Source organism: Hirundo rustica, chromosome 4 (assembly GCF_015227805.2).
Source record: "Hirundo rustica isolate bHirRus1 chromosome 4, bHirRus1.pri.v3, whole genome shotgun sequence".
Taxonomy (NCBI): domain Eukaryota; kingdom Metazoa; phylum Chordata; class Aves; order Passeriformes; family Hirundinidae; genus Hirundo; species Hirundo rustica.
The window spans coordinates 7565086-7577418 of record NC_053453.1 but is presented as its reverse complement, the minus strand read 5'-3'; the positions used below and the strand labels follow the sequence as shown (position 1 = coordinate 7577418).

At 49.0% G+C, this 12333-nt stretch overlaps 1 protein-coding gene across 1 annotated transcript; it reads right to left on the bottom strand.

The window, feature by feature from the left end:
- Nucleotides 1–8260: 8260 nt before the first annotated feature.
- LOC120751506 (inositol 1,4,5-trisphosphate receptor-interacting protein-like 1) lies at nt 8261–10202 on the bottom strand. The gene is given in 2 exon segments (XM_040061444.1): nt 8261–9446; nt 9448–10202. Coding segments are annotated over 2 exon segments (1941 nt in total).
- Nucleotides 10203–12333: the final 2131 nt, after the last annotated feature.

The window sequence follows — 12333 nt, the reverse complement described above, 5'->3', positions numbered from 1 at the left end:
CACTTGATTGGAAGCAAGACTGTAGACTGAGAAAACAGCCCAGGCTTTCTTCTGAAAGCTTTGGAAACTTCTAAAAAAAGTTTTAAGTTAAGAATCAGGACACATTGCGTCTGTCTTATCTTCAGATCTCCACATCCACTTGAAGTTAAAAACATTCACTTTAAGTTAAACGGTACTTATTTTGAAGATATGTATTTGATCATGGGTCACTCAATAAGTGAATAATCCTTTGAATTAATTCAGTTGTGGTAGTTTTGGGGACGAACCATTATTGTTATGATCCTATTACTTTTTATGGGTTATATTGATAGAAGTTCTTACTTAAGAAAAATCTCAAAGCTTAAAGTAGTTGTACCTGAACTTAAGACTCCATCTAAAGCCAAAGTCCCACAATAGTCACTGTGGGTCTGGTATTAAATACAGTTGCCTAAACCCCCTACTTTGTTGTCTAAGGGTTTCATATTACCTCCAAGGCAGAGAAATTGTAGTGCTCCATGAGTTTCTTCTTGGTGTACCATTTTATGCTGGTTTTGTTAGCAATAAAGTGATTCCTTTTTATTTGGTTTTTTTTAGTATTTAGAAAATGTGACCTATTCTTGGTCCTTCATCATATTTGATGTCCCATAAAAATGTTTTGGAAATCTAAAAGTAGCTGAAACTTTATTAGGTTTTTGCAACTGAACTGACCTTAATGAGTCCAGTCTTGTGTTTAGCAGCCATTTGTTGATATCCCAAATATATTTGCTCCGGCAGGTTCTGCTGAATGTATTGTCTAGAATACCATAATCTAAGAGATCTTAGAATCTAGCTTATATAGACAGCTAGATGTAGGTGTTTTCATCTTGAAATGAATCCCACACAAAGTAAAAAATTGGTTGTTGGTGAATGACAAGTTTGTCATCATACGTCATGCATGATTTCTATGAAAATCTAGAATAGCACTTCATAATTCATTGTTACTTTTTTTTTTTTTTAATCAAGTGTGTCTTAAGTAGGGTGATTAAAAATGTGGCAGATGTAAAAAGTGAAAGAAACATTTAAAAGGAGAAATTATGCTGGCTTGAAAGCAAAACCAGCAAGAGACTCCAAGTTAGAAAAATAATTTAATAGGAAAAAAAAGGGTAAAATAAAATAAAATAAAATAAAATAAAATAAAATAAAATAAAATAAATGCAATAGTACAAAAGATCACTGACAGAGTCAGAATACAACCTGATACCCTGCGGTGGTGGTAGCAGTCCAGATTAAGTGGTCTTGTTGAAGCAGTGATCCCGTAAAAAGGTCTGGTAGCTCTTGTCCTCTAGGAATCCGGTGGGTAAAGCTGGCTGTGCTGTCCCAAATCCCAGATTGTATTCAGGTTGGGATGCTTGGCTCCTCCCCCTGGGCGGAGCATCTCACAATGGGCTGATATCATTTTATCAGTCTTGCAATGGGTCCTTGATTGCCCATTAAACAGAGATAGCTCCCAGAGGGAGTTATCTATGAGTCATGCAGCAGGGCACTGATGGGCCATTAACAGAAGATAGTCTGGAGGGAGGGGGCAAGAGAAACACAGCCCAACCTATTTTCAACAGCTCATGTAGATGGTGATAGAATAGATATTTTGGGCACATCTTACATTGTAACCTAGGACATAATCTACCCCTTATTCTATGACCATCTACATCATACCCAAATTAATACATTCTTTCAGCTAGATAGATAAATATACACATGCTTACACATACACATATACAGAATGAAAACTTACACCCAGTTCTCACTTAAAATTAGGTCTCCCTGTGGTACACAATGGGTTTCCCCATCTTTCTGCATTACCCACCAAGTGGAACCAGGTCCTTGAGCAAAAACAATCCCACGGATGGGTCTGCCTTTGCCTGAGGTGGGATTAATCCAAACAGTTTTTCCTAAAATGCCTTTCATGTGTACCACAGAGACTTTATTTCCATCCACTGTGTTCAAGGGTTCAGACTGGGCAGGACCAGCTCAATTGATTGACCCTCGAGTGTTGACCATCCAGGTTGCCTTTGCTAAGTTCACTTCCCAATTTTTGAAAGTCCCCCCACCAAGCACCTTCAGGGTAGTCTTAAGTAATCCATTGCACTGTTCAACTTTCCCGGCAGCCGGTGCATGATGAGGGATGTGATATATCCATTCAATGCCATGTTCTCTAGCCCAGGTGTTTATAAGGCCGTTCTTGAAATGGGTCCCATTGTCTGACTCAATTCTCTCAGGGGTGCCATGTCTCCAGAGGACCTGCTTTTCAAGGCCTAAGATAGTATTCCAAGCAGTAGCATGAGGCTCATGGTAGGTCTCCAACCATCCAGTGGTGGCTTCCACCATAGTCAGCACATAGCGCTTGCCTTGGTGGGTTTGGGGAAGGGTGATGTAGTCAATCTGCCAGGCTTCCCCATACCTGTATTTCAACCATCATCCACCGTACCACAGAGGATTTACCCACTTGGCCTGTTTGATTGCAGCACAGGTCTCACAGTTGTGGATGACCTGTGAGATGTTGTCCATAATAAGGTCCACCCCTCAGTATGCCCATCGGTATGTTGCATCTCTCCCCTGATGACCAGATGCATCATGGGCCCAATGGGCTAGGAATGCTTCTCCCTTGTGCTGCCAGTCTAGATCCATCTGTGATACTTTCTCTTTGGCAGCTTTGTCCACCTGCTCATTGTTGTGATGCTCTTCATTAGCCCGACTCTTGGACACATGAGCGTCCACGTGTCGAACCTTCACGGTCAGCTTCTTTACTCGGGCGGCAATGTCCTGCCAAACCTCAGCAGCCCAGATGGGTTTCCCTCTGCGCTGCCAGTTGGCCTTTTTCCAGCGATTCAGCCATCCCCACAGAGCATTAGCTACCATCCATGAGTTGGTATAGAGATAGAGTCTTGGCCGCTTCTCTCGTTCAGCAATATCCAAAGCCAGCTGGATGGCTTTAAGTTCTGCAACCTGACTTGATCCACCTTGTCCCTCGGTAACTTGTGCAACTCGTTGTGTGGGGCTCCATACTGCAGCTTTCCATTTCCGGTTAGCGTCTACAATTCAACAGGAACCATCAGTGAAGAGGCCATATTGTCAGGAACCATCAGTGAAGAGGCCATATTGTCTTTCAGTCTCCGGTAGCTCGTTGTATGGTGGGGCTTCCTTGGCACGTGTCACTTGTTCCTCCTCTTCTTCAGAAGATAACCCAAAAGTCTCACCTTCAGGCCAGTTAGTTATAATTTCCAGAATCCCAGGGCGATTCAGGTTTCCAATATGGGCGCGTTGTGTGATGAGGGCAATCCATTTGCTCCATGTGGTGTCAGTGGCATGATGCGTGGAAGGAACCTTTCCATTCAACATCCACTCCAGCACCAGTAGTCGGGGTGCCAAAAGCAGCTGTGTTTCAGTGCCAATTACTTCTGAGGCAGCTTGAACTCCTTCCCAGGCAGCTAAGATTTCCTTCTCTGTGGGAGTGTAGTTGGCTTCAGATCCTCTGTAGCTTCTGCTCCAGAATCCCAGTGGTTGGCCCCGAGTCTCCCCAGGCACCTTCTGCCAAAGACTCCAGGACAGGCCATTGTTCCCGGCTGCTGAGTAGAGCACGTTCTTCACATCTGATCCCGTCTTGACTGGGCCAAGGGCTACCACATGAGCGATCTCCTGCTTGATCTGGGCAAAGGCTTATTGCTGCTCAGGGCCCCAGTGGAAATCATTCTTCTTGCGGGTGACCAGGTAGAGAGGGCTCACAATCTGGCTGTACTTGGGAATATGCATTCTCCAAAAGCCTATGGCACCTAGGAAAGCTTGTGTCTCCTTCGTTTTGGTAGGTGGAGACATTGTGGTGATCTTGTTGATTACTTCTGTGGGGATCTGGCGACGTTCTTCTTGCCACCTGACTCCCAGAAACTGGATTTCTTGAGACGGTCTCTTAACCTTACTTCGCTTAATGGCAAAACCAGCTTTCAGCAGAATCTGGACGATCTTCTCTCCTTTCTCAAAGACTTCCCCTGCTGTATTCACCTATACAATTATGTCATCAATGTACTGTAGATGTTCAGGAGCCTCACCCTTTTCCAGTGCAGTCTGGATCAGTCCATGGCAGATGGTGGGGCTGTGTTTCCACCCCTGGGGCAGTCAGTTCCAGGTATACTGTACACCCTTCCAGGTGAAGGCAAACCGGGCCCTGCACTCTGCTGCCAAAGGAATGGAGAAAAATGCATTGGCAATATCAATGGTCGCATACCACTTTGCTGCCTTGTACTCCAGCTCGTACTGAAGCTCCAACATGTCTGGCACAGCAGCGCTTAAGGGTGGGGTGACTTCATTCAGAGCATGGTAATCTATCGTCAGTCTCCATTTTCCACTGGACTTATGCACTGTTCATATAGGGCTGTTGAAAGGTGAACGAGCCTTGCTGACCACCCCTTGGCTCTCTAGTTTATGAATCATCTCATGGATAGGAATCACAGAGTCTCTGTCTGTGCAGTATTGCTGATGGTGTACTGTTGCTGTGGTAATTGGTACTTGTCATTCTTCAACTCTCAATAGTCCCACAGCAGAGGAGTCATCTGAGAGACCAGGCAAGGTATTCAGTTGTCTGATGTCTTCTGTCTCTACAGCAGCTATCCCAAAAGCCCAACAATATCCTTTTGGGTCTTTGAAATATCCATTTCTGAGATAGTCTATGCCGAGGATGCATGGGGCCTCTGGGCCAGTCACGATGGGGTGTTTTTGCCACCCATTCCCGGTTAAACTCACTTCGGCCTCCAGTACAGGCAGCTGCTGGGACCCTCCTGTCACCCCAGAAAAAGAAATGGATTCTATTCCTACATATCTTGATAGCATCAGGGTACATTGGGCACCAGTGTCAACCAAAGCTGTATATTTTTGTGGGTCAGATGTGCCAGGCCATCGGATCCACACAGTCCAATAAATCTGATTGTCCCTTTCCTCTACCTGGCTAGAGGCAGGGCCCCCCTATTCCTGGTCATGGTACATGTTGCTCTCTTCCTGTAAATGTGTTCCTGAGGTCCCTTCAAGAGAATCAGTCATATCATCCTTCCTATACCATCTGGAGTTCTGTGTCTGAGAGACTGGAGCAGTGTTGACTCTAGATGAGCTCTTTGTGGTAGGTGTCTCTCTCTTCAGTTCACGTACCCGGGCTGCTAAGGAGGAGGTGGGTTTTCCATCCCACTTTCTCATGTCTTCTCCATGCTCCTGAAGAAAAGACCAGAGGTTAGCCCGTGGAGTGTATCCTCTCTCCCTGGCTGGTGGGTACCTGCTCCTAATGGCGGGGACTCTTGTTGGTTCTGGCGAGATGTGGTAGATTTCTTCCTTAAGTTCCTTTTTCAGTTTCTGATGGCCCTCTTCAGTCAAACTCCGGACTTGCTCAGCCAGCCTTGTTTCCACGGATGAGACATGGGTACGAAATGGGGCAGTGACAGTATCCTTGTAAATTCTTAGTTTATTGACCAAGACACCCACCTTGTCCTCGCCTTCCCTCCACTGCAGCGTTGCCAGGTAACAGGAGTACATCTCTGGTCCAAGCTGTGAGAATCTCAACCACATCTGCGATGTGCACTGGACATCATCTGGGCTTTTAGGAAATCTCTCGTCTTCTGAGAAAATGATCTTCAGCACAGCCAATTCCCTCAGGTATCGGATACCTTGTTCCATTGTGCTCGATTTTCCTTGATGCACCTGGAGATCTTCTTTACAAAGGTATCTGTCCCTCACACTTGTTAGCAGTCGCCGCCAGAGGCTGAGAGTCTGTTGGGTTCTCCCAATCTCCTGGTCAATGACCACATCCCAAGACAGCAATCCCAGTTGCCTGGCCTCACTTCCATCCAGAATGGAGTCATTGGCTGCGGCATCCCAGATGCAGAGCAGCCAGGTCAGGATGGACTCATTTGTCTGGCGGGTGAGCTCCCTCTGCAAGTCACGCAGTTCACCCAGAGACAGAGAGAGGGTGATGATCTCTGGCTCTGTCTCTTCTGCTGGGTGTGAAGGTCCTGCCACATCCTCATCCGTCACTATGTGGACTGATTTGCTCTTTGATTTCTTCTTCTGAACAGGGGCAACTGCTACTGGTTTAGGTTGTTCTGCTTCAGTGACAGTTTGTGTGGAGATGCTGATGGCAGCTTCGGTTTCTTTCTCCTCTGTGACAGCTTGTGTAGACACTGACACTGTTGCTTTGGTTTTGGTTTCTTTCTCCTCTGTGATAGCTTGTGTAGACACTGACACTCTTGCTTTAGTTTTGGTTTCTTTCTCCTCTGTGATAGGTTGTGTAGACACTGACACTGTTGCTTTGCTTTTGGTTCCATTCTCCTCTGTGACAGTCTGAGTAGATGCGGATAGTGTTTCCTCTATGACAGTTTGTGTAGACACAGATGCCATTGTTTTGCATTTGTTTCTTTTTCCCTCTTCCTCAAAGAGACGCTGCACCACCCCATGTAGTGTTTGATTTCTAAGCATGGTGAGCATGGTGCAGGCCATGCAGAGAAGACAAAGCAGAACTAACAACAATATTTTGCTGTCCTTGGCACCTAGAGAGAACTCAATACTTTCGAAAACTGGTGGGCCAGGCCTAAAAGACTGGAAAAAATCATTCTTTACCCCTCCCCACAGGGGCTGGGTGTGATTGTTGAGAGCCCAGATGTAGCATTCTGGACCAGGACAAGAAAACAAAATAGAGTATATATTCCAAATGATGCTCATTGCCTCTGAAGTTATAATACAATAAACATAATAGAACAATAAAGCAATTTTGATACCATACCCTGGTCTACACATGAGCATTAAGACCAGCAAATACTGCCCCATGTGCGGGAAAGTGTAGAGAGCTAGGTATAAGATATATGAAAGCATGCTGAGCATCATAGCAGACAGCTGGTTTTTTTTCTCACTACAAAATTGTAATTCTGACATTTCTCAGTACCTCCTGCGCCGCGATGGGCACCAAAATATATGTACTGGCTTGAAGGCATGACCACGAAGAGAAACCAAGCCAGAAAAAACAATTTAATAGGAGAGGAAAGAAAAGGTAAAATAAAATACGTGCAATAGTACAAAAGATCACTGACAGAGTCAGAATACAACCTGAAACTGTGGTGGTGGCAGTACAGATTGAGAGGTCTTGCTGAAGCAGTGTTCCTGCAGAAAGGGCTGGAAGCTCTTGTCCTCAGGGAATCCAGTGCGTAAGGCTGCCTGTGCTGTCCTAAATCCAGATTATATCCAGGCAGGAATGCTTGGCTCCTCCCCCTGGGTGGAGCATCTCACAAAGGACCCGGTGCGGGACAGACACAGCAACACTGCAAGAAGTAAATTATATTTTGTCTAGCTGCATCTCCCCAGGAACAAAGCTGTGCATGCTAAGTTGCTCTCATTCCTATACAATATTAACAGGCCTGGTGGAAAAGGTAATATCCATAGAACAGCAGGGCCTCTCCAAAGGGATACAGATGACCAGGAGCAGAGAAAACACGACTTTTTCTTGTCAAAATTTTGTGTCAAAACCTTGGTTCTGAGAAGCCAAAAAAACCCCCTCTGTATTAAACCACACATTTTGCAGTTAGGGACTTCTCTCTGTTCCTCTTTTAGGACTGAATCGTTCCTCTCGAGCCTATAAAAGTGACGGTGTAAAGAAAACTTCTCCGAAGCATCCTAAAAAAATTCGGGAGTATTCTGCTGCAAAATTTCAGGCACTTCAGGGCATTTTCACTTCAAACTTCACGCATTTCTACGGGAATGCTCACGAGATAGCACCCTTAACATGTCCAACATCTCTATTTGCAAAAAGTCATTTCAGGTAGGGCTCTAGGAAGGACATTCTCTACGGTCCAGAGGGTTCAATACAACGAATGACACATTTCAGGCAAATTGAGAAACTTGTCTCCTTTTATTAAGTTTTCAAACATAGATATCCAAATATTAATGAAAAGCAAACCACTACAGTAGGCATTTCCATTCTCTAAACTAAGGGTAACTTGGCCAAACAGTTCTACACTAACAGCACTAAAGGGACTCTAGAGGGAAAGCTAATAAACAAGTCCGGGGAAAACCAGCAGCCTTGTTGTAACTGGAAGGTGAAGGGCAAGGCAACTCTGAGATGGGTGTGCCCATGGAACGCCATGTGCTGCAGCATCTTCTTTCCAGAGGAGGAGGAAAGCAGCTTCAGGGTTGCCAGTGACAAATGCAGCGATTAGGCAGCGTTCACGTGGCTGCCATCGGGTGTGAGCCCCCCAGCACAGCTGTGTGCAGGGAAATCCTCTCAGAGGCTGGAGAGCAGCACCCAGAGGCGAAACCGCAGCTGACCATAAGCTCGCATCGCCTCTCTGTGGGCAGCCGGCTCTCGGGCCAGGTGCTCAAAGAGGTTGAGCGGCTCAACCCTTCGCACTGCCAGTGGCAAGCTGATCTCTGCAGGAAGCTTCTCGTTGCCTAGCACAAAGTGCTCCAGGCGTTTCGACTGCAGGCAGCGGCGCAGGTACGCCATGACGTCCCACAGCCGCCGCGCAAATTCCCTCCTGCGCCACCGGGACAGCGGTACGGTGGTCAGCACGTGCATGACCACCGTCTTCCAGACGGAGCTGGAGAAACCTGTGCCCCTCAGGATGCCGGTGAAGACCTGCAGGCATTTCAGGTGCAAGCTCTCACAGGGCACCTGCCCGGCGATGTGCCGGAGGAATTTGGCCTCCGCCACAGCGTACGTCTCCGGCCACGCTGTGCTTGCCATGAAGTTGGCCTCGGCGGGCTGGCTGCTCACAAAGATGCTGGAGCCGCCTTTCTGGGCCTCTGTGGGCTGGCTGGCCACAAAGATATCAGAGTCCCCTTGGCGCACCCCAAAGAGCATCTCCACCGCCAGCCTCTCCCTGCCTTTGCTCAGCTGGAATCGGCAGGAACGGCTGCAGGGCTGAAACGCCAAGTGCCATGAGTCTGACTCAGGCACATGCCGCCACGAGCATCTCACCAGCTGGTAGAACCAGTGGGAGGTTTTCTCCACGTCCAGGTAGGAGCCGGTGCAGAGTGTCTCTAGGAGGCTGGGCTTCCGCTTCCGCCCCAGCTTCTTCTTCGGGTGGTGCAGGAAGCACAGCGGCTTCTGGCCCAGCTGCTCCCTCTTGCACGTGCACACCAGCTCCACACGGACACTGAAGGTCCTTGCGGCCGTCTGCCCTGCACTGTTCGGCTCTAGGTGGAAGGCGTGCCCTGGCGGGGGATTCAGGGGGACCAGCACGCGGTACACCCCGTCCCAGTCACGGGGACTCCAGCCCTCAAAGGCACTGCCCACCCCGATGGCTTCTTGAGGCACTGGGTAGAAACTATTGCTCACTCTGTCCACAAAGACGCGCGTGAAGCTCTCCATCAGCTCAGCTGTCAGTGAGCAACCTCTCTCCAGTTCCTCCACAGGCCACTGTATGTGATCCACTAAAAGGATGCCTCGCTTATCCCCAGCATCTCGGGTGTCTTTCTTCTGTTTCACCCTTGCCATTTTCTTCTTTGCCCCCGTCACTGCCTCCTTTCTCTCTGGCAGCCACGTTACCTTGTTTGTCTTCTTTTCTATCCTCATTCTTCTTTGCCTCCACACGTACACCGCCCTGTTCTTCATCCTCGTTTCTGTCATTGTCATGTACTTTTATCATTGCCTTCTTTTCTTCCTCAGCTGCAGCAAAACCTCCCTGGTCTACTTCATTCCCACGGTCATTGCTATCTTCCTGCCCAGTCCAATCACTGCTTCTCTGTTCACTGGCATCCCTGCTTTCCTGCACCTTCACATCCACGTATTCCTCCTTCCCATCTACAATGTCCTCACCATCATTTACATCATCATTGTTGCCTGCCTTCAGATTCGTACCGCTGGTTTTTCCTTCTTCATTTCCATATCCTTCTTCTTCCTTTCCAGTGTCCTTGTCTTGCTCCACCCGCACATCCTGGTTTTCCCCTTCGCTGGCTTCATCTAGGCCTTCTGTATTGGCCGCAACATTGCCAGACTCTTCTTCATTGCCTTGAGCAGTGTTGTCTCCTGGCACATTCCTATCACTCCATGCTTCATCTTGCCTTGAGGAATAGCCAGTGGCACTCTCAGCATCACCCTCTTCCTCTATCTTCACATCATCACCTCCTGTGGCATCGCAGTTGTCTCCTTCATTTGCAGCCACAGGACTGCCTTCTCTGTCATTTCCACTGCCGCTGTCATCGGCCTCCACAGTCCCATGCATGTCTTCTCCGCCTTCCTTTGAATAAAAGCCGTCTTCTTCCTGCTCTTTTCCTCTCTCTTCTCGCAAGACCTTGCAGGAGCTCAAGTCCTTGCCGCTGCTGCTGGCTCCACGGCTCCTTGTCCTGCGCCTAAACCACAGGCCCAAGAGGAGCAGGAATCCAGCAAGAACCCAGACTGGCCACTGCTGTAGAGCACCAAAGAGCACAGCTCCCCAGCCCTCATCCTGCTGTTCTGGGAGCCCCTGCTCCAGCTCCTGCAGCAGCCGAGTCATTTCATGTTCCAGCAGCTCCTGACGCTCCCGCATTCGCCGGTGCGTGGCCTCATCCAGCCCATCCCCAGCAGGCTGCGGGAACTGGATCAGGCTTTGCACGAGCACAAAGAGCAATGGCAAGAAAGCCATGGTCTGCAGGAGGACACACAGAAGGGCTTCAGCAGGGCCGGAATGGAGACGGAAATTGGGGGGCAGGATGGTCAGGGGAACGTGGGGGCGGGAAGGAGAGGGCCCCCGGCAGCTGGCAGGCGGCAAGGCCTGCACCGCTGGCCCCACAAGCACGGCGCCCTGAGCCAGGCCCTCCCGCCAGGGGCTGGGCCCTGGATGCAGGGGCAGAACACGGGTCCCAGGTGCCGGCACTTCTGCCCCAACCTTCCTCCAGCCCTGTCTCCTCACTGTGTGCGTACTCACCGCTTGCCCAAGCTCGACTGGGGCAGCAGCTCCCCTTGGGGCCCGTTAGAGCTGCCCCCATTGTGACACGGCCCCCGCGCTGTCACAGACCCCAGAGCGCATCACAGGCCAGCCCTGCCCGCCATCCCCAGCCCAGCTCGGGGAACATCATCATGGCCCTGGGCACCCAAAGCCCCAAGAGACACCAAGTGCAGACCCCTCACTCGGGAACCTGGGAACCCCAGCGCTTCCCTTCACAAAGCAGGAGCAAATGCCCTCCCGAACAACGCTTGTCAAACATAAATTTGGGTGACATGACCCATGGATGTTCTCGGGGTATGGCTGTAGGCTTTTATTTCATTCTCGTGGTGGCTTGAAGGCAAAACCAGCGAGATACTCCAATTGAGAAAAAATAATTTAAGAGGAGAAGAAAAAATAGGTAAAATGTGGTGGTGCAGAACTGTTTTATTAGATTTTTGTAAGAAGTTAATGTTATGGTTCGTTTCACTGTATCCCCAATTCTGTATCCCTTTTGTGTTGTCTGTATAATAAGGTGTTTTGTGTCAATCATCCCATACCTCACATGACATGTAACATCCCCTCTGCCCCAACCCCCCTCTCTGGGGCAGCTTGTCAATCACTCCCGGGGTCCCTCCCGGATTGTGAAATCTCCGGCAGAGGGCTTCAGGTGATAGGTAGCCTGGGGGAAATTCCTTTAGCTCTGGATTTTAGTGGTCTGAAGCTTGGGGGTGGGCACACCTTGTTACCCCCTGAAACGCCTGATTTGTTGTCTTTTTGTATCCTCCCTGGGACCCTCCCCCGCTTATAGAGGGGGTAGGAGGGAGGAGCAAACTCTCTCAGCCGCGGGGTTCTCAGCCTGGAAGCTCCGAGCCGCTCGCCTCGGAGCTTGGAGATCTCTGCTAATAAACATCCTTTAACCTGCTAAGCTGAGAGCCAGCCTTTTCTCTTCTGCTGCTGTTGACTGTCACCTTTGGGTCCAGCTGCCAAGCCGAGAAGCCGAAACGAACTGGAAACTTTGTGTCTGTGTTGACCCGAGCTAGCTGGGGGTCAGCTCCCACCCGGAGCGGGGACGCAACCGGACAGTAAAATAAAATAAACTATGACGTATGCAATAGTACATGACAGAGTCAGAACACTACCTGAAGCTGTGGTGGTAGCAGTTCAGATGAAGTGGTCTTGTTGAAGCTGTGTTCCTGCAGAAAGTTCTGGTAGCTCTTGTCCTCTGGTAATCCAGTGCGTAAGGCTGCCTGTGCTGTCCCAAATCACAGATTATATCCAGGATGGGGTGCTTGGCTCCTCGTCCTGGGCGGAGCATATCACAATGGGCTGATATCATTTTATCAGTCTTGATATGGGTCCTTGAATGCCCGTTAAACAGAGATAGCTTCCGGAGGGAGTTAGCTGTGTGCCATGCAGCAGGGCACTGATGAGCCATTAACAGAAGATAGTC